Source organism: Microtus ochrogaster, chromosome X (genome assembly GCF_000317375.1).
Source record: "Microtus ochrogaster isolate Prairie Vole_2 chromosome X, MicOch1.0, whole genome shotgun sequence".
Taxonomy (NCBI): Eukaryota; Metazoa; Chordata; class Mammalia; order Rodentia; family Cricetidae; genus Microtus; species Microtus ochrogaster.
In genome coordinates this window covers 25395864-25417917 of record NC_022026.1, presented here as the reverse complement: position 1 = coordinate 25417917, position 22054 = coordinate 25395864, and the positions used below count along the sequence as shown (strand labels likewise).

At 39.9% G+C, this 22054-nt stretch overlaps 1 protein-coding gene across 2 annotated transcripts in view; it reads right to left on the bottom strand.

Annotated features, from left to right (window-relative positions):
• The window catches only part of Ophn1 (oligophrenin 1), a 351260-nt gene that overhangs the window by 38600 nt on the left and 290606 nt on the right, over positions 1 to 22054 (bottom strand). For both annotated transcript variants that reach the window (XM_005358630.3, XM_013350521.2), the window contains exon 19: positions 18206 to 18365. In XM_005358630.3, the coding sequence (XP_005358687.1) occupies positions 18206 to 18365 (160 nt within the window). The remainder of the gene's footprint in view (positions 1 to 18205; positions 18366 to 22054) is intronic.

The window sequence follows — 22054 nt, the reverse complement described above, 5'->3', positions numbered from 1 at the left end:
ATGCTATGGACAACCCAGAAGCAACTCAAACAACATTTCAAAAGGTATCACCACTTGACTCTTCTATTATAATTTCTTACGCAAAATAATGGTAATGCCCAATCTCTGTACATCATCCCAATATCCTCCCTGTCTCCAGTTTCACATCTATTTACTCACCAAGGTTTCCTAATTGTACCTCCTTCTATCTCTTTGATCTCTCTCGTCTCCTTACTGACACTGCCTTAGCTCAGAGTTTTATGTCTCTTTCTGATTACTACATGGCCTCCTAATTGTTCTTTCTGCTTCCAGTCACTCCTTTCTTAAATCTGTTTGCTCTGGTATAAGTTGAGTGATCTTTCTTAACTCAAATTTAATTGTGCTGTTCCTCAGTTTAAAAGATCTCAGTGATGCCTCACTGTTTTGAGGACAAAGTTCAAATTGAGTTCCTTTACTAGCAGGAGATACTCTAAATTCTGGCCACTGCTCACAACCTCCAGTTCCTATTTCCCTGTATGGCTCCATTCACCCCAGACTACCCCTATTCTGTGTTATGATCGCTCTTTCTGCTCTTTGGTATTTGTTTCTTTGACTTTTTAGTACTTCTCTGTCTCTTTGATTTCTCATTCCTGTATGTATCCAGAGTTTCTGTGATGAGCAGACCACATTCCTAATGATGGAAGAGGTTACTCATTGCTCATCCTAACACCCATTCTCTCTTTCTTCTTTTTTTTTAAATATTTATTTATTTATTTATTATGTATACAATATTCTGTCTGTGTGTGTGCCTGAAGGCCAAAAGGGGCACCAGACTCATTACAGATAGTTGTGAGCCACCATGTGGTTGCTGGGAATTGAACTCAGGACCTTTGGAAGAGCAGGCAATACTCTTAACCACTCAGCCATCTCTCCAGCCCCAGCTTAGCCCAATACCTAACATTTCTTAGCCTCTCTTGTTGTGAGCTGAGGAATTGGTTTAAACAATGCTTTAAACAATTGTCTTAAAGAATGAAATGGAAATGATGCATACAATCTTTTGAATCATGTTATTATAAAGAAGCTCTATATGTTCCATTCTGCCTCTTTTCCCTTTCTCCCTGGACCACAAAAAAAGGACAAATGAAACACTAACTAAAGCTTCGATATTGCATCCGTGTAATGAGGATGGTGTGATGTCCTATCATGTGTCACCTCTAGTTTTCTACACAAGATAAAAATGAACTTTTGCCTTATTTGAACTGCTGCATTTACAATACCTACTTGTAAGATTTTAATACAGAGAGTTTTCTGGTACCTCAGTTAATCTTCCGACTTTGAGGATTTTCCTCATGAACTAACTGCTCCGAGAGAACTCCTGTAGTCAGGTTGCTTATGTACAAGTGCGGTCCCAGAATTTGAGAGGCTAACGCAGGAGAATCGAGGGTTCAAGCCACCTTCAACTATATCGCCTTATATTTCATCCAAAGTAAAAGGACTGAAAATGAAGAGGAAGACAAGAACGAACAGAAGACATAAAGGAGGAGGTGGGGTGATGGGGAAAGCACTATCATTTTTCCATGTACATCAAAAAATCTAGGGCACATTTCCATCACGATACTTAACACATTACTTCCCAAGGACGAGTAGATACAAAATTCCCAGACAATCATATTCATTTCCTGATGTCAGAGACTTCCCACCCATGCATGTGTAAAAGCAAGGGTGGAATGGGGCACCAGACAAAAAGCTGCAGCTCAATAACCATTTTTGCAATGAGCAGATGAATCTTGGCTGCCAGGCCCAGTACGATATTACATAACAGACACCTTTTCACCACGTGTCCAACTGGAATAGGAAAGAGAGTACAGCGCACAAAAACTACTGAGTCTAGTCAGTTGTGTTGAGGCTTTGCTACTTACTAGTTATGCAACCCTAGGTGAGACTCGAGACTTCAGTTGCTAAAAACATAATGACTGCCTCCTAGAATTGTGGTCACTGAATGAGATTATGAGCCTAGACTGCAAAATACTAGCTATCGATATATGGTAATGATTATAATTATCAGCAACACTACAAAGAAATTACACCTATGTATACTTGGGTAAAGAAAGAGGCAGAAAGAAATGTTTGTTGTCAGGGAAAGAGCAAGGGGGGGGGGAAGAAATGGGGTGGCGGAAATGCTTCTGCGGCACAGAGAACAGAGGGCACGGATTCAGGGACTCTCCAAAGTCTGTGCCACATCAAATGATCTTTTTATCCCTTACCTCATTACACAAACTATCTGCAGCGCGTTGACAACAGCACTTTCTTGAAGCCTGCTTTTCTTTAGGAAGAGGTGCCAAGTTGACTGAGACACTGATCAGGAACCTTCTGAGACCCATTCTGCCAATATACCAGAAATCCGGCCTCCGAGAGGGTAAATGGGAAGCTTAAAGCTGTATTCCGTCCAAATGGGAGAAGTACAGAAAAGTAGAGGGGCCATATTCCTGGTTATGTGACCACTCTGAAATTAAAATGTGGCCTGCATAACCCCAAAGTCATCACAGATTGCAACATCCCTCCCAAAGCTGGTCTGCAGATGTAAACCGTGGAGCCAAACGTTAATGTGGAAATTTTGGCAATTCCTTTGGTAAGAGAAGTAATTTACCTCTTTCTGTTCTGTGGGCCCTCTAAAGACCTCACTTTGTGTATTTTGTTTCAATATTTTGATTACTTTTGGAGACAAGAGTTTCATTCTGTAGCCCAGGCTGTCCTGGAACTCATGATATGTAGCTCAGGATGGCCTTTAACTTACAGCAATCCTCTTGTCTCCGTTTCCGGAACACAGTCAATAATGTTTACTGCCTGGCCCACATCTTCTGAAGGATGAATTTAGCCCTTGTGTAGCCTTTGAGAAGAGAAATGAAACAAACGGCTACTTTGCTCATTCCACTATCCTCCCTTCGCTGTTCAACATACCAACCACACATCTGCCTCGGGGCTCCTATAATTGGTTTTAGTATTCATAGAGCTCTAAGAGAGCTACCATAGCTCATATTCTTATTTCATGGAGATCGCTGTCTAAATTTTCCACTGTGAATGGCCTTCTTTCATTATCTTACAAATACTAACCTTTACCTGGCTTTGTTTTTTTTTTCAGAGTATTTACTATCATTTGATAAATATGTCTAATTGGTCTTTCCCCAGGAAAATATGAGACTTATTTTAAAAGGCTTTTGTTTGGTTTATAGGAGTATTCCCAGTGCCAGAATTTTGATTGTTATATACCACACAATTAGTAACCATTCATTGAATGAATATCATGGGCACTTGAGAACTGGGCTATTTATTACCTGCAGACCTAACTTGTGGGACTGAGAAGGAAAACTCTGGAAGGGAGATGTCATAGTTTCTCTTAAGAGAGGGGCAAGAAAGAAGACGAATGCAAGAAGCTTCTGCTTTTTATTATTTGGAGCACACTTTATTGGTTTCTGTAATCAAGAGCCCCAAATCCCTTGATTTACTGTTGGTAGCCCAATGTTAATGAGGAGACTTTTATAGATGAGAAGGGAATTGGAGAGCCCAAGAAAAGAACCCCAGCCTGCACTGCTTATTCCACCATTGATTCTTGACTATCCATGAAAGGGCTTGTTCTAAGTTGGTTCCAATGATGGACAGTATACCTTCTAAATAGAAGAAACAAACCCCAAACTCACAGGAAACAAGGCTTTTCTACTGGGTCAATGATGGAAGATAGAGAACCAAGCTCTCTTAGGCCTCCTGATATCATTGTGAAGGGAAGGCAACAGTGATAGCGGAGAAGGAAAGAGAAAACGATTCTAACTGTGGACTCAGACAAGTGACTAAAGTACAACTTGGACAGCACAAACTTTTTCCAGGGACAAGTGATGGGTAAAGGACTGTTTTCATGATAAACTGCTATACCATGTTTATGTGTTAGGTACAGTTCTAAGTAATATATATATATATATATATATATATATATATATATATATATTTAGTGACTTTTCATAATTTCTTTTTTCTCCAATGAAAACTTGGGTTTTAAATATATGATTAATTAGCTAACTATTATATTATGGTCAGCACAGAATTAATCCATCTATCCACCCCATTGATAGTATTAAAAAAGGAAAGAATGGTTGGAAATATAAATGAAAAGTAAATAATTACCAATAGAATTTGATAGGGCATTGGTACGCATTTTTCCTTCTCTAGACTCTGGGATCTTTTACATAGCTGAAAGAGTAAGTGGGCATTCTTTGCTAATAGAAACACTAGACCAGCTTGGAGAGAAGGCTGGAGAAGGGATTTAAGGCCAAGGGCTTGGCTGGGAATAAAGAGAGTGTATCTTTCCAAGGCTACCCGATAATAAGTAGCAAGGCCATGTTATGAACTCCGAAGTGTCTGACTTCAAGGCTAACACTCTTTCTACTATATAAGAAGGAAACATTTTAATTTGAACAAATGATTATTTGAATGGGAGCAGAATCAGGCAGTACAAGTTTCCCACGCATCAAAATTCCAGCGACTATATGACTAACTGACTTCTCTCTGTAAACTAGGTAAGAATACCCAGGCTCTTGCAGTTACTAAGAGTGAGTATAGGAAAACAATCTCAGAGAGTGGTCAGAATAGAATCTTGGGCCAAAATAGTGCTTATTTGTGGACACATGATTGGTACCGTGTAAAATATTCACTGAGAAAAATTTGCAATGCCTAGTCAAAAGGAAATCAATATCCAAGGCTAAATTCTATTCAGGTAGCTGTTGGCTGTTGCCTAGGGTTGGAGTCAGGTGTCCAACTGCAGGACATTCCTCCTCTTTCTAAAGGGTTCTGAGGACTAAATCTGAATTACAATACTGAAATTTGGAGGCACAGCCAGAAATGAACTACCTTCAATGAACTGGAGGTTCATGAACTACTTACCTAAGCTTGGTGATGAATTTCTCCCATTGTAGACTTTCCTCTGTCATGCATTTAGGTGTGAGAATAAAGTTTAATAAAAGATGGTCATTTTCAAATTGTCAAAAACTCACAGAGCTGAACAACTATGGAGATTCACCCCCGATGGGGCTTCCAGGTTCCATATATCAGATTGTAGAAAACAAAAGAAAAACAACAAAAAAAGGCCTACCTTGAATTTCTAGAAAGCTAAGATATAATATCTGGCCCTGAAGAATGCCAGCTTTCCACCAACTCTCCATTTATACTCTGGCTGAGGCTAGATTGAGCTTTTCTGAGGTCTGGTTATACTAGCAGAAACTGTATTTTAAAATGCATTAGAAACAAAGGTGGCAATGGGGTCAAAAATAATAAGCTCTTAGCATTTGGCACAAACCACTTTAAACATCAAGTGTGTCACCAAGTTTGCTTGGAGTATCTACATAACTTTGAAAATGTCACGTCTCTTGTAAACAAGAGCCAACTTTTAAAAGAGGGCTGTCATTAAGACTGTCTTTTGACTCAGCAACACATAGTCTTTAAGATTTTCTTTTTAGATATAATATTGTAGAATGCTATTTGGTCCTATTCATACATTGTACTTGTGGAAAAACTAATATCCAAAGAGGAGTTATGAATTGCCCAGGGCTCCAAAACTAGTAGAAGATAGAATTGTGATTAGAGCCCAAGTTCTAAGGCCCAATATGGTCTCCTTTCCCTTAAAGTACAGCATCTACTGTAGAAAATAACCATTGCCTTCCATTAACTATATTTACTAGGTCTGTAACCCATGCTCTGATTGGCTATCCATTCCCTGGTTGGTTGCCTTGGAATGAGAACACCAAGGGAATGAAAGAATGCAGTCAGATCCTGCTAAGAATGTTCTGACTGGAATTGGTAATTATGTGTTTTCTACGAAGAATAGATTGATAGATATCAAGTGGAGTGCTTCTTTTGGACCAGCATAGTATGATTTAGACTGTGGAAGTGAAGAGCGTCTTTACCGCAAGGAAACAAAAGTAAATAAGGGTCAAAGGACCTCTAAGACAAGCTTATTTTATTACAATGAATTCAGAGACAGTAAGGAAAAATGATTATAGGAGAATGTGCCCACTAAGATCAAGTTCATTTCCCATCCATACTCTAAAACGCTGGTGGGGGAGGGCATAGGCATTGTGCTATATACAGAGTGCTGGACACCTTTATCATAGCGAATCCTCCTAATGACACTGAGGTAGGGTTAATCATTTGTCTCCTTTTTTAAAAGGAGGCAAACACAGCTCAGGGAGATAAACTGACTTGCTTAAGACCACCCAGATAGCAAAGGATACAATTAGAACTACACTCCAGGGCTGTCTGGTTCTAAAGTTATTCCATTCTTTTCATTGCTTTCGCATCACTAGAGATACTTGAGAAGCCTATATAGTTAACCAGGACACTTCCTAGATTCTTTGTGTTAATCCAAAGAAGTAGCCATGACCCAGTCATCAGCCACAAAATCTCAGAGAACAGAAATAAAGCACACAATCTCTCAGGCCTCGTCCACTACTCCCTAGCCTCTAAAACTCCTATTGGCACAACTGCCTGACTGCAAAAAGTCAGGCTGTTCCAGGCCTGGCTGCCAGAGTCCACCATCTGGCCCTCTAGCCTACTGACCCCAGCCTTACTATATCGTCTAGACTTTGACCGGAGACTTCAGAGTACTCCAAAGCCATGTCAGACACAGAGATAAATTCTATGAAACAATCACCGTCTAGTGAGGAAAATAGTCTATATCATTTTGGAAATCTTTTTAGAATGGCAAAGGCTAACTACGGTTATAGCTCAGGGCTTGCCTAGCAGTTCATAGGTGCAGGGCCCTGGGGTCCATCCCCAGCACTTAAAATAACAACAACAAGTGAGTCAATAATACTTTTAAACGGTATTTATTCTATTTAGGTGTGTTTCCGCTTGGACATGTAAACTAGATACGAACAACAACAACAACAACAAACATGTTTGATTTTGATAACCCACAGCAAACTTCGCCTTTCTCTGTCTCATTACCTACCAGTAAAATGGGAGAACCCCTCAAGAGTTGTTGGAAGGACTCGATAGAATGTTGAACAGCAAAGGCTTAGCATATAGTAAGTTCTCGTGAAATGCTACCTACGGTTCTTACTGTTGGGAGCATTGTAGTACCAGCTGGAGAAAGGAAAGGGAGAGGAGAATGTATCGCTACCTTTTGCTGAATCTTCCAGAGAACCATCAGGGTGACCAGAATCGAAAGAGTGACTCATAATGAGGATTTCAGGTATCAGAACACTGGGGGCAAATGTCACTCCCAAATGTACCCTGAACTTCACATGCCATCTCATCGGGTTTGGACATGCTGATTGAGCTGCAGCAAGCCCTGACCGTGATCCAAAGGCTAGCGGAGAGAACCGGGCTGCGGTGTGAGAGCTCAACTCAGCCAGGGTTGAAACCTCCAAACTGTATCTTTAAAAGATTCACTATGACTAGTGAGCACATCTGAAGTTTCTCAATCTTAATAATCCCTGCTCAAAGCTATTTTTCTTCAGGTTACCCTTTGATCTCAATATGCATACTTAAAGATACTTTTCTGAAGATTCATTTGAAAATGTTTGTCAAATTCTCAGCTAACTACATATTAGATTCTGAAAATGTCCTAACATGAATAAGCTAATAAAAATGTTATTCTTAATAACGTTTTAGCTTAACCTTATCATTTCAGAAATTATATGCAATGAAGCACAGATCTGACTTAATTAGATTCTCTCACCCTCTCTTTATTCCTGTTACATTATGCACACATATACGTGCGTGTACTATTAATGAATATTTAGATGACGACAGGTACATTTTAAAATATAAACACTAAAAACAAGCTTTATAGTAAGACGCATTGTGATTTGCAATCAGCGTTTACATTTCAAATTAATACACACACACGTGTGTATGTGTGTCTGAATGTGTGTATCTGTCATTTATCATTCCACAAAGAGGAAAGGAAACACATTTCTCTGTTCTCTTGCTGCCCTCTAGCGGCCGACACAAATCTACAGAAGTCACATTTCAGGAAAAAGAAGCAAACCAGGGCTGTGGTCTGTGTCCTCGGGGCTGCTAGATTGGGTGTCAGAAAAATACATAAATCAGAGTTGTTTTTTAAAAGGGACTCTTGTTTGCCTCTTCCAATCCATCACGTTGCTACAACAGCAATGAGGTCTTTTTTCCTGGATAAGTTCCTGTTTGGACATTTGGGAACATAGGCAACATTGGAGTTCTCACAAACTTTGTATTGAAAACAATCCAGCTTTCTCTGGCCAGTTTACAAGAAGAACTCCCCTCAGTCATCTGCGGCAAAGACTGTATCCTTCAGTTTTTCAGTTCCTCCAACCATGCCCTCAAACCATTCATCTTTAGAGACAGTAAAATCCATTCTGACATATATTAGTAGTGGATTTCCTAATTACCTTGAAAATAATTGTTTTCCCAGAAAACTATACTAAGACCATGAAGCAACACGGTGCATAATTGAAAGGCAATTACCCACCCACCAGAAGGGAAATATTGGACTATAGCTGTAGCTCAGCGGTACGGCAGTCATAGTATGTGTGATGCCCTGTGTTACATCCCCAATACTAAGAAACATGCATAAAGAAAAAGGAAAGCATTGGAATATGCATATTAGCACTGCAGAGGAAGTTAACGAGAGCAACAATAGCCACCTCAATATCAGTGATACAAAGACAAGCACAACCGACTACTCTCCTTAATCTTTCGCTTGAAAAGAGGTCTCCATTCCTTGAGATGCAGCCTTACACTGCCACAACTAGATTTGTCTCAGTTTTGCCACTCAACAAACTCAGTATCTCTGTTCCCTAATCTAGAAAATCAATAATGTGCATCATTTCAGAGTCGGAATGAGGACTGGATGAGCTAAGAGTACAGTGCACCTCACTGCACCCAGCCTGACTCCTGGGTCACTGCTCAAAAATCGACTTCTGAGCAGGTTGACCAGTAACTGGTCTCTAGCACAGTGCAATCAGGAGCAACAAATGGGGAAAGTGCTGAAGTCTGGCTGTGCGGCTGACAAATGTCTTTCCAAAGTACACGTGAGATAATAGAATAGGCAAGGATTCAACCCTGGTCCCTGAGCTCTTTTATAAAGTACCTTGTGAAAAACCAAGGGGATATGAGGGTCCAAAGACAAGGGTGGGGATGGAGCTGCAACAATGCATTTTGCAAAGAGACGGGGTTTTATAGAAAATGAAGTGCCTGAGTCAGAAGAAGATCTTTAAAAGTCACTTTCTAGTTCCGATAGCCAAATGAATCTGTCCCATATTCCACCTCCTTAAGGGAAATACAATTCTGTCCTCAGAACTAAATCACTAAGAACTGCCTTCCCAGCTGGCCTCTCTCTTTCCCTGTAATTCCCAGCAGCTGCCCCAAACAAAATGTTCAGAAAACAAAAACCAACCTTCCTCTGCCAATCCAAATTACCTCTGTGTCTCAAGCCAGCAGTATCGGGTTAGCGCACCCTGATCCACACACTATTCCATGGGCTAGAGACTAAGAACTTCAGAATAATTGACAGTGCTATTCTAGGGGATTAGTAGAGGGGGGAGAACTTCCTTTCCCCAGTTACTTATCTGCTCTCCTACTTGGAAATTTAGAGGTGATTCAAATTACTTAAAAGCAACAGTGCCGAGACAAATCTCGGAATGGACTCCTTTAAACATCAGCTTGCCTTACACATTTAAGTTTTCTTTACAGACTAGCTAGGTATTTTTTTTAAAGTGGCTGATAGAGAATCTGAAAGCCAGTGTGTTTAAACCCTTTCTATTAAAGAGTAAGCGTAAATGGAAAAAAATATTATTGAAATTATAATATGTCAACCGAAAAATCATATCCCATTAGCCGAACAACTCGGCAGGAACATATAATCCCTAGTGCTTGCTGGGCAGCTTCAACTCTCACATACATTATCTCTTTTAATCCCCACAACTATTTTATGTAGTCACGCCTACATAAGGTCTATAATTTCGGGGACAACCCCACACATCAGTTTTCTCTTTTTCAAAATGGGCAATTTGATAAATGCTTAGCACACTGGAAGTTCATTTTCTATAGCCGCATAGGATGCTTCACCTGAAGGAAATTTATAAATCAGAAGCAATTCGTGATTGTCACATTGCTGTTTTGAAAACATAGCTAATGTACATCTTTAGTACCATACAAAGGCCAGAATTACAATCATGTAATACATATTTAAAATCTAGCAAGATGTAACAGCCTCACCCCACCGCTGAGCACCAGTAAGCTGAAATGACCTCCTATTGGAGACTGGGGATAACAGATAACTAGTATTTGTAATTAATTGTTCCTCACATATTGCTACAATATAGAGTTAGGGATCCGGACCAAACATGCAGCAAAATAATTTTATAAACCCTGTTGGGATTAAGGTTATTCACCAAAGAACAGATCTTTTTGGTAAAATAAAATTGGTCTTTTATCTTTAAAATCTATAGAATAAATTTGACAGAAATTTGAGTGGGTTGTTTTTGTTTGTTTTTGTTTTTGAGACAGGGCTTCTCTGTATAGTCCTGGCTCTTCCTGGAATGTGCTCAGTTAACCAGGGTGGTTTCTAACTCACAGGCCCTCTGTCTCCTGAGTGCTGGGATTAAAAGTATGCGCCGCCACCACCCAGCCAGAAATTAAGGGGTTTTGACTGATAACAGACTAAACATGCCATCATCCTTCCTCTATCCACTCACAAATGAATAAGAACATTTAAAGTGCAGTAAGTCAGGACATACTGAAGCATTTCCATGGCCTCTTCTGCCTGGAGCTAAACTCTTCACTCAAACCAACAAGATTCACGAGTTCACCATCAAATGTTAAAATTAGGGTACTGTATTAGTTACTTGTGCTGCTCTGATAAAATGCATGACTAAGACAACTTAAAGAAGAAAAGAGATTATTTGGGTTTATGGTTCCAAAAGGAGAGTCCACCATGGTGGGGAAGGGTGGCAGCAAGCAGCAGGAATAGCGGCTGGGCCGGGAAGCAGAAAGATCACACTTCTGTGCACAAGCAGGAAGCAGAAAAAGCAGAGGCAAACAAGAGAGGAAGTGGGACGAAGTTAGAAACTCGCAGAGCTGGCCTTCAGTGATGGTCTTCCTTCAGCACGGATCCACCTCCAAAAGCTTGTAAAACTCTCCCCAAACAGTGCCTGCAACTGGGGACCAAGTACTTGAATATCTGAACCTATGGGAGACATTCATCATTCCAACTAGCACAGACATCTAACACAAATCTCCACTATGTGGATGACCTTTGGCAACTCTAGTCTCAAATATCCTCGACCTTTTCATCTCTAATGACAATCTCTGCCATTTACGTACTCATTTTCATCTCTACTGACAATCTCTGCCACTTACCTACTCATTTTCAAGAACCCAGCAAAGACCCTGGAGTGTCGATTTGAGTTAATGTTAAATCTGAGTTCCCAAACTGGCTCATTCGGTGACCCTGGACAAGTCATTCTGTTCTCCTAATGTGAACTTCGGTGTAAAATTGTCTCCAATAATACCTGACATACAGTGGTAACATGATAGATAATTTTAAATCCCTGCAGAGGTAAACAGCTTTTGTCTCTATCTGACAAATGCTCAGGAGAGCAAAATATGGTTCCCCAGATGTCCATGTTTGGTTTGCTTTGTTTTAATTAAGAAACTGCACGTCTATTTTTCAGAGAGGCTGTCCTATTTTATATTCCCATTTGAGAAGTATGACACATTTGAGCTTCTGTGTACCCTCGTCACCATTTTGCATTGTCGCTGTTTTTTATTTCTGCTGTTCTGATAAATATTCAGTGCTATCTCACTGGGGTCTTAATTTGCATTTCCCTACTGGTTAGTTATCCTGAACAACTTCTAATCTCTTACTTGCCATCTGCGCATACTGTACATGACTTTATCCAGTTTAATAATTACAATGCTTGATCCTTTGTGGTTGGCTATGTGAATTCTTTATATATTCTAGATATGAATCCTTTGCAACTTGGTAGTAACTTTGATAAAAATCCAACCCACTGATTTGTTTTCCTTTCTGGGTGTCACATCAAAAAACTCTTCAAAAAGACCAAGGGCCTGCAGACTTTCTCCTATGCAATTTTCCAAAAATTTATCTGTAACTGAATACTCCAATTTTTTTGCTGCTGATTTTGCTTCCTTTTAGATAATCCATTTTGAGTTAACTTTTGAACATGCTATGAGATTTACATTGAGATTCACTTTCATTACCAACATATGTGCAATTTCTCACAGCATTTGTTGAAAATATTATTCTTATTTAAAATTCTTTTGCCATACTTGGAGATTGAATTTGGGGTCTGAGCTATGGAAAAGGCAAGTGACAGCTACCTGAGCTATGTAAGACAGTGTCAGCTACCCTTGTACCTTTGTGAAAAAATAGTTTATCCAAACTTTGTGGGGCTACTTGTACATTCTTTATTCTGCTTCATTGGTCTGTGTCTATCCTTTTGCTAATTGCATATTGTTTTAGTGCTGAATATCATAAGCATTAATAATAATACACCTCAATTTGTTCCTTTTCAAAAAGTGTTAGCTTTTATAGTCCCTTTTGAATCCTCCTACTTAGTATAACCTTGCCACTATCAACAAAAATATTTGGCTGAATTTTGACATTGACTTAAACATATAGGTCATCTGAGAAAGAAATGATATCGTTACTATGTTGCGTATTCTACTCATTAAATACAGTGTGCCTCTTAATATATCTATAATTATTGTGAAATCTCTTGTCAGCTTTCTGTAGTTTGAGCAAGTAACTCCAATAAATGCTTTGTTAGGCCTACTTTCAAGTTTTGCATTTGTTTTGAGTGGAAGTAACCTGTCACCTTTTGATTTAATCTAAGGATGACTGGATGAGGTAAAGCCCATACCAGACACTGCTAACGTGGCCCAGAACTGAGACTAGATCGATCATGGATTTAGGGGAAAACTTGATGCTATTTTCTGCTAAATGAGTATAATTACATGATTCCTAATGAGGTTTTGTTATACCCACAGATCAGCGCCTTGCTCAACTCACATCAGAGAAGCTTCTTTTTGTAGGAAACGGGAGTCAATGCAGAGACCTACAACTGGACAGTATGCAGAGAGTGAGAACTTTGGACTGAACTCCAGCACTGTGAAGGGGAAGTGGACAAATGGTCCTAGACCTAACCAAGAAGCCATTGCAATTGATGCCTGCTGGGAAAGGGAAAATTGGGTTTCTCCAATAGAGTGTTACTGGTCTATCAACAATATTCCAGGGTAGGCCCCATGCCCAGATCTGGCTAACACAAGCAACAAAATATATGCTTTGTGAAATTTTTGTTTTACTTTCGTTGCTTTTCCGTTTTCTATTTTACTGGTTTCTTGTTTGATCTGAATTGATTTTTGTTTCTTGCTTTTGCTTTGCGAGAGAAAGGAGAGAGCGAGAGAGAACATTAAATTGAGTCAGTTGGGAAGTAGGGAGGATCTAGGAAGAGTTAAAGAAGGGGAAAATCATGAACAAGATATATTGTATGACTAAATAAATAATTGAATAAACAAAAATAAAATAAAATGACTGTTTAGCCTTCCCACTTCTATTTTTGTCTACTATAACTATTGTTCCCACTTCAGTCAGAATAGTCCTATGAAAAATAAGGGAAATCATGTCACTCCAATGCTAAAAAAATCTATTTTGTCATAGAAAACAAAGCCAAAAGCTTTTCAAGGGATTCTAAGTCCTACTACTTCCCTCATTATCCTTTTGAACCCCTTTTCTTCTATATAGATTTTCCTATTTCCTATGTCTAAACAAAACCTCACATATAGGGATGGATGAAAGGATGGATGGATAGATGGATGATAGATAATTATGCTGTGTGAATAAATCAACTCATCAATAAATAAAATCTAATCATTACACCAGGGCTGAATTAATTATAGACCATGGGGCTTAATAGCCTATTTTATAAGCAATTAGTACAACATGGCCACTCCTGTTTACACATAGTTGCTTCCCTACTCTACAGTCAGCATGGGTCAGTTGTGACAGAGTTCTGTAGCCTCCAAATCCTAAATTGTTTACTATATGGTTTTATATTCAGTGACCCTTTCTTTAGATTCACATTAGCCAGCTTCCCTACACACCTTCAGACCTGTCTAATCCAACTTGCCCCAAACTGAGCTTTTCTTAATCTCTCCCAAAATTTATCATTCTATATTTCTTACGATAAAAAGAGTGGCTACATTCACTTGGCAAGGCAAATAAGAAATCTAGGCATCAGAAACCCTTCGTAGCATCCTCTGATTATTAAGTCCTAATGATTTCACCTCTCTCTTCTTCCCACTGTCCGAACTCAGAATATAATTACTTTGTGCTCAGACAGTGTTCCAACTGTGTGAGCTATTCTTCTAAATGCAGCCTCTCTTATATAAGGCTTACTGTAGCCTTTCTCTACTAGAAAGCAATGCTTTCCTAGCAGTGGCAGGATAAAATGCTCACATTCAAACTCATCAACTAGGCAGTCAATTGCTTTTTAGCCCTCATCCTCGTCTGCCTCCAGTGCAATCTGCCACTTTTTATTCCCACTTCATGTTCTAATAACACAGCATCAGGTCTCTGACCTTTGTCCACACTGGGTTATCCACTTGCAACTTGCTTTCCTTGTTTCTCTTTCTATTCAGCTTTAGAATCTGTGACAACAACTGTTAAGCGACAAACACACTGGATTAAGTAGACCACATGAGGAAGATCAGCCCTCATTGGGGAAGAACCCATCTGATCTGTTGGGGCCATGAAAACACAGAAGACTAATTTGTGAATGAGAATTTTCTTCTCGTGCTTTGGACATCAGGACTATTGTCCCACTGACCTCTGCACTCCTGCTCTTACGCCACGCTAACCACCCACACCGGGACCTCTTTATCTGTAGCCTTTCTGTCTAAGATGATTTATACTGTAGGCTTCCCTGGTTCTGAGGCTCCTGGAACTTGACTGAGTCATACTATTGAATCTTGGGGTCTCCAGTCCATCATAGGTGTACTATGCTGTTACTTCTTTGCTGCAATAAACACATCATCTAATTCCCCTAACAGGTCTCCTCTGTAGTGTCTATACATGTCACATACCAGTTCTACCTCTCTAGAAAGTTCTGATTAATACAGTACCTAATGTAGGTCTTATCTACTTCTTCACAACTCGATAATTACAAGGCGCCTTGTATAGACCCTACTGTCACTACACATCATGACTGGTGCTGCAGTGGTACCTAATTAAGTACTTTGACTCTTAGAATATCTCTTGTTAACACTTTTTAGTTGACAGATATTGCACATACATATGTGGTACAGTGTTAAAATTCATACATTCACACACAGTGCATAAGGATCAAAGAGTATGTCCATCTCCTTATATAGTTATTGTTTCTTCATGACAAGACTCACAATTTTTTCTCTTTCTGCACAGTTCATGTGTTATAGTTATTCTATTGTGCTATGGAAAATTGAACTCTCTTCATCTAAGTGCATTATCCATTTTGCTATCCATCTTTGCCACTTCCTAAAGAAATAACCTTGGACCTATGGCTATCACATAGAAGCATATAAACTCTTTCAATTTCTAATGACAAAACCAGAAAGGTTATGAAAAGTTTTGGAAGTGACATGGACAACATGGCAGAGAACACTAGCTGTTTCCGTGGATGCATTCTCTTACTCCTCCTTTTGAAGTCTTAGTTGGGAATGTGCTATACTGAAGACTTTACCTTCAAGCAGGGCAGTGGTGGCGCACGCCTGTAATCCCAGCACTCGGGAGGCAGAGGCAGGCGGTTCTCTGTGAGTTTGAAGCCAGCCTGGTCTACAAGAGCTAGTCCCAGGATAGGCTCCAAAGCTACAGAGAAACCTTGTCTCAAAAAAAAAGACTTTCCCTTCTTGAGACAGCACAGTTGCATATGTGGTTTATCCCAGCACTTGGGGAGTTGAGGAGACTAACTACAAATTCAAAGGCAGCTTGGGCTATGAAGCAAGATTGTGGCTTTAAAAAAACAACAAAAACGAAACAAAGACTACATTTCTGCCTCTCTTGTCAGTGAGCATGATTGTGAGATCGAAGTTTAGAAAATGGAATGTAATGAAAATGATGCCTAACTCCCAGACAGGAACCTTAAAGCACAGGGTTATAAACTCTACTTCTCTCTCATTCTTTTCAACAGCTAGAATGGAGATGATGAATGACCATTGTAGCGGAAGCAGGATATTAGGCTTCTCAGAGCACTAAGAAAGAAAGAACAAAGAATCCTGATTACATCAAGTCATCTTAGTTGGGTTATTTTACAACAAAGAAAGAAACATCTCTTACATTAGAGCCATGGTACGTTTATGCTTCTCAGCATCTGAGCATCTTACCTAGTGAGGCTAACAAGTGATCAAGATTGGACTTGAGCTATGGATAGACTCAGCTTGTATCAGCCTTCACAATACAAATAAAGTTCTTTTTAAATAATGCTTTCCATGGAGGGCCCTGTCTGCTAAAAAGCTCTTACAAATAAACATGAGACATTTGTGGCAAGTCCACAGTTTGTGTTAAGAAGTTTTTCTTGTCTCAAGCACATTACCAGGTTCATTTTTTGTCTTCCTATAATTTATTTCTTTGATTTGACCAAATTATAATGTATGCTACCTTATAAGTCATATATGATATAAAATACTCTAACTTAAAACATTTTTAAATGAGATGTAATTTAAAATAAACACACTGATTTATTTATGGTCTTGAAATGGGGTTCAAGACTTGCTAAATATGGGACTTGAAAACATAATGATTCTCAGACCTTCTGCGGCCCGTTTTCACTGAAGCAGGCCAGAAAAGAATTTTCTGATTTCCCACTAAAGTACATTATATAAGATAAACCCAGAGGAACCCAGGGAAAACAAACAATGGTATCCTCAAAGGTACAGAAACACACACACAAAAATCCCCCAAAATAGGCCTGCCTCCAGTGTGTTAGTACTCTATCAGCCCCTATTGTCCTGCAGTCATATTTCTCTAGAACCAGATATTTCATCATATAGTATAAGTTTACCTGAGTTTTGGGGGGGAAGGTGCTCATTCTAGAGTGTTGCGAAGTCATATGTCATATAAAACTTACATAGACATGTCTACTTTTCCCTTAGCAATCTGTCATTTGATTGGGCGATGTCATGGACTTGGTATGTGAGGATAACTCTACCCTATTCTTCCGTATCACTTTCCTTTGCTATACTTCATGGTTAATGTCTTAGAAACAGCCAGTGGCTTCTTTCTTTAATATCCCAGCATTTACATGATAATAAAAACAGTATATGTTCAAGTAACAGATGCTTAATAGATGAAAAGCTACGTGTTATATTTTTGTGTGTTTTGTTTGTTTGTTTGCTTTTTGAGACAGGGTTTTTCTGTAGCTTTGGGGCCCGTCCTGGAACTCTCTCTTGTAGACCAGGCTGGCCTCCAACTCACAGAGATCCACCTGCCTCTGCCTCCTGAGTACAGGGATTAAAGGTGTGCGCCACAACTACCTGACTGCTAAGTGTTAGGTTTAATATTAAACATCACTGTGGCCAAGTTTAACAATGCAGGCCTGTAATCTCAGATACTTGGGAGGCTGGGGAAGGAGGATCATAACTTGAAGATCTGTCTGGGTTACAGAGTGAATTGAAGGTTGACTGGGACACCTTATTAAGACTCTGCTTGAAAAGTAAAAAGAGGGCTTGAGGCTAGATCAATGGTAAAATATTTGCTTATCATATACAAGACCCTAGTTTTAATTTATACATCTTCAAGAAACATAGCATTGTGGCACACAATATCAACTTGAACCAAATAATAAGACACACAACTTCCTGTCGGTGATCCCAAAGTCTGGAAACTAAGTCATAAGGATGACAGGTTCGATATGCACTACATAGTGAGTGCCAGGATAGCCAAGCTTTTTATAACATGTTTTGCTTTGAAAATCTAAACAAAAAAAGAAGGAAGGAAGGAAGGAAGGGAAGGAAGGAAGGAAGGAAGGAAGGAAGGAAGGAAGGAGGGGGGGGGAGGAAGGAAGAAAGAAAGAAAGAAAGAAAGAAAGAAAGAAAGAAAGAAAGAAAGAAAGAAAGAAAGAAAGAGGGATGGAAGCAGCCAGATAGACAAACACAGTTAAAAGGCAGACAAGACAGATGTCACTTTTTTGGAGGGGAAATATTAAGGATAGGAAATGGTTACCTTGCCAAAGTGTTCAATCAGGATTTCTACTACAATGTTCTGGAATTTGATGTTCATCATAGCAGCCACAGTGTCCTCTTGAGCTCTCATCAGGGTGGGCCCAAAGATCACCCCCATATTGGAAGGTGTCATAAGATTCTCTTTGCTGTGCTCACATACACTGCCAGAAGAAAAAGAAAATGATGAAAAAGGTACATATTTCTAGTAACGAGAACTATGCTGGGTGTTAAAGGAGATAAGAGACACCAAAGAGTAGAAAAGAAGAGGCCAAAAGTATACATGGAAGAAAAAACACAATGGAAAAAACTAGCAAGTAACACAAGATAGTATATGCATAGGAGCCAAAGTGAGAGAGAGGAGGAACTAAGAAAGCAAGTCTGAAGGAGTTAGGGGACAGATGTGGAGGTAGGAAAGGGTGTGGGGAGGCAGGAGAAAGGCCTGAGTATGTGCAAGGCATGGGGAACAGCAGGTCCAATGAAGAGCAAAGTACATTAGAAGGATAACCCAGAGGTGGAGGACTTCCCTAATACTTCATTGCTTTCTTTAAAAACAAAACCAGTGGGAAGTGTGCCTACTAGTCCTTCTAGTGAGGAATCTGGCCATTCTAGTACCACAGTCAAAAACCTAAAACCTGAAAGACCGAAAAGGATACTACGGTCGACTGCCCCTTGATCAGCTTCTTCATCTCATAAAACAAAGGAGACGGAAAAGCATCTTCCTGAAATCACAATTGCTGAGCTGGGGAGTAGATCCTGCAATCTGATTGCCAGATCTCTGCTCTGCGTCAATTCTTGCCACTGGTTACCCATCGCTTACAGGAGAAGCTAAAAGGTCTTTAGAGAGCACAGCTAAAACCTTTTGTAATTTTCCCCCCATTTCTAATCCCTAGGTATAGCCTAGGTTCTAAAGTTGAGCCCAGTTTGGATCCCAACAGTGCCCTCGCAAGCTGTGCAACAGGGAGTTTTAATCCCAACCTCCCTGAGCTTTGGTTTTCCTCCTTGTGTAAACAGTGTCTACTTTAGAGCAGTAGAAAACCAAGTGTGACGTTGCTTCAACACGGGACTGCCCAATGCGCTTCTCTTTCTAAGAACCTCCGTTATAGGCACTGCTAATCTTTGACAAGTGTTCCACTCCACTGCTTAGATAAGCGTTTTCTGGCTATGCCGTGGTTATTGCAGACAGAATTTCCTCTTTCTCTTATGCCAACCCTTTTCCTTGAATGTCCCCTATCCCATACCTAAAGAATGACGAATTTTTCCTGGAGATTTACTTTAGGTGACATCGATCTCCTTCCAGGTAGCTGAAAATGAGGACTAATAACTTTTAAGTCAAAGGTAGCATTTAGTGTGAGGAAGACAACGGATTTCTGGCTTCCCTCTCTCCTGCTTTCTTAAAAACATGTTTTTAATTTTCCAGAAAAAAAAATACAAATTATACCATTTTCCTCTTCCCTTTCCTCCCATAGCCAGCTTACCCCCTTTTCAAATTCATACCCTCTTTTTCTTTGATTCTTCTTGCTAGCTACAAGCATGTGCATAAATATATGAATATAACCTGCCGAGTCTGGTTAATGTTGCTTTGTGTGTATGCGATTTCAGGTCTATCCATTTGGTACCGTCCTCACCTTAACTGATAATACTAGCAAAGGAGAATACATTGCAATTTTCAGTTTAATTATCTGCTTCTACTAGAAGGTAAACAATTTCCAACTGTGTTCCTGGCACACAACAGCTACTAATTAATTATCTTTATAGGAACCGAACTCCATTAAAGTTCTTTTAAACTACTAGAGGCAGGCAAGTGAAAAACATGCAGCCCTTTGGCCAGTTTGGCTGTGGGGGTGTAGAGGTTAGAATAAGGGGCAGGCCCGGTGCCCCCTCAAAATACTAATGCCAGACTCACCCAGCTAAAGGCCCTGAGAGACTGACCCATGAACAAGCAAGTTCTTGACACTAAGTGGGTAATTAAGGGGGACAGAATCCTTAGACCAATCTTTATAATAAAGTCTCTTAAGCCCTTAACAAAGGCTGGGTGCCATTCAGATGGTAATGAGCTGCCAGCATTCAGGCCTTTGATATTTCTGGCTGCTGATCAGTCCCTTTCAACAGTTTAAATGCCTCTGCAATTAACCTTTATTCTTTAGTGACAGAATTTGTTCAGTTATTAAAATAGCAAAGAATCTCCATGCTGCCACCAAGTGATCTGGAATGGCTAAACCACTGTGGACTAGGCAAGAACCCTCATCTCCTTTTGTGAGCTTTGTATATTTGCAACTGCAGAAAGAAGGGTGCTTTATTCCGGGACCTGAGGAGAAGCACCCAGCAGCAGGTGCTCAGTAATGTCACTTTGGAGAGGCAGGTGATTCGAACCTGTATTTGTTGGTGTTTGAGTGTAACCATTGTTCCACTGCATCTTCCTGCCTGCTTCGGTAAGGCCTCCTGGGGAACAGAAGCCTTGATAGGAGGATTTTAAGCTGAGTTTACTTCTCTTTCTCTGCAGGAGCTGCCTACTATCCCTACTATATTCACCTCTCATGGTGGCCTTCTGGTGAAACCTGGGGAGATTTCTTTGCAAGTGCTATCTCTCGTCTTACTATACACTTCCTTTTCGACACAAGGGATTGGACACTAGAGCTTTATCCATACTAGCCAAGGTCTCTAGCACTGAGCTACACCCAAGCCATATCCATTTTCCATGTGCTACCTTTCTTAATGCACACATTTGTTTCCTTTCATTTGAGAATATTTTATCTGTTGAGAATTCCATACAATGTATTTTGATTATATTTATTCCCCACTCATCCCCCCAACTTTTCCATACCCCCCACAACTTTATTTCCTCTTTTTTGCTTTTAAATCTAACACTCCATTTGACTCCAATTTGTCTGGGTGTGGGGCCATTCACTGAAGTGAGTAGTCTTACCAGGAGTCATAACCTTAAAGAAAACAGATTCTCCCTCGTCTAGTAGCCACCAACTGTCTATAGCACTGAAAGAGGGGGGGGGTCACTAATGAACTGCTTGGGCTCCATGCTAGAATGCTGAACGGCTTGCTCGTGCAGGCAAATCCTCAGCTGCTCTGAGCTCCTGAGTGCAGCAGCCCCGGCATGCTTCATCATGCCTTTGCTCTGTTCTTCATCAACTTCTGCATCCCATCGTCTTTCTGCTAGAGTCTCTGAACCTTGAATAGGAGGTGGTAAGACAGACAGCCCACATGCGGCTGAGTCCTCCTCGGACTGTACTTTGTACAGCTATTAGTTTCTGCCTTAATCACCACCCGGCAGCTAAAAATGTGGAGAGCTGATCACAGTGGTCTAGGGATGGAGTCCTAGGTACTTCGGAGGCTGGGGTGAGAGGATCATTTGAGCCCAAGAGTTTGAAGCCAGTCTGAGAAATGTAGCAAGACCTTATATACAGAAGTAATGAATGATGTCCAAAATGATAAATGAAAAAGGTGGCACAAAGAGCAATGATACACTGGGATGTGCAATTTATGTACAAATGCACAAAATATAGAAATGTCTTTATATAGAGAGAGTATTTATGTATAGTTGGTCTGCCTGGCTAGTCTTGCTGCATGATTTTTTATTTGCAAGTTCTGTACAGTAAATTCAACTTTTAAAAGGAGAGGTATAAGTCATAGCTCACTTGTAGATTAATAAGATGAGTGAACCCCAACAACATGCTAAACAGTAAATTATGTAGTTTACAGTATTATTTCTAATCCACAAGGACTAGAACAAAGGGTACAACTTCAGCATCAAAATTAAAAATAAAATGTTTAGCTACGTGGGTGCTTTTATAAAATGGGGCACTGAACTGAACAGAGAATTCTCAACAGAAGAAGTTCA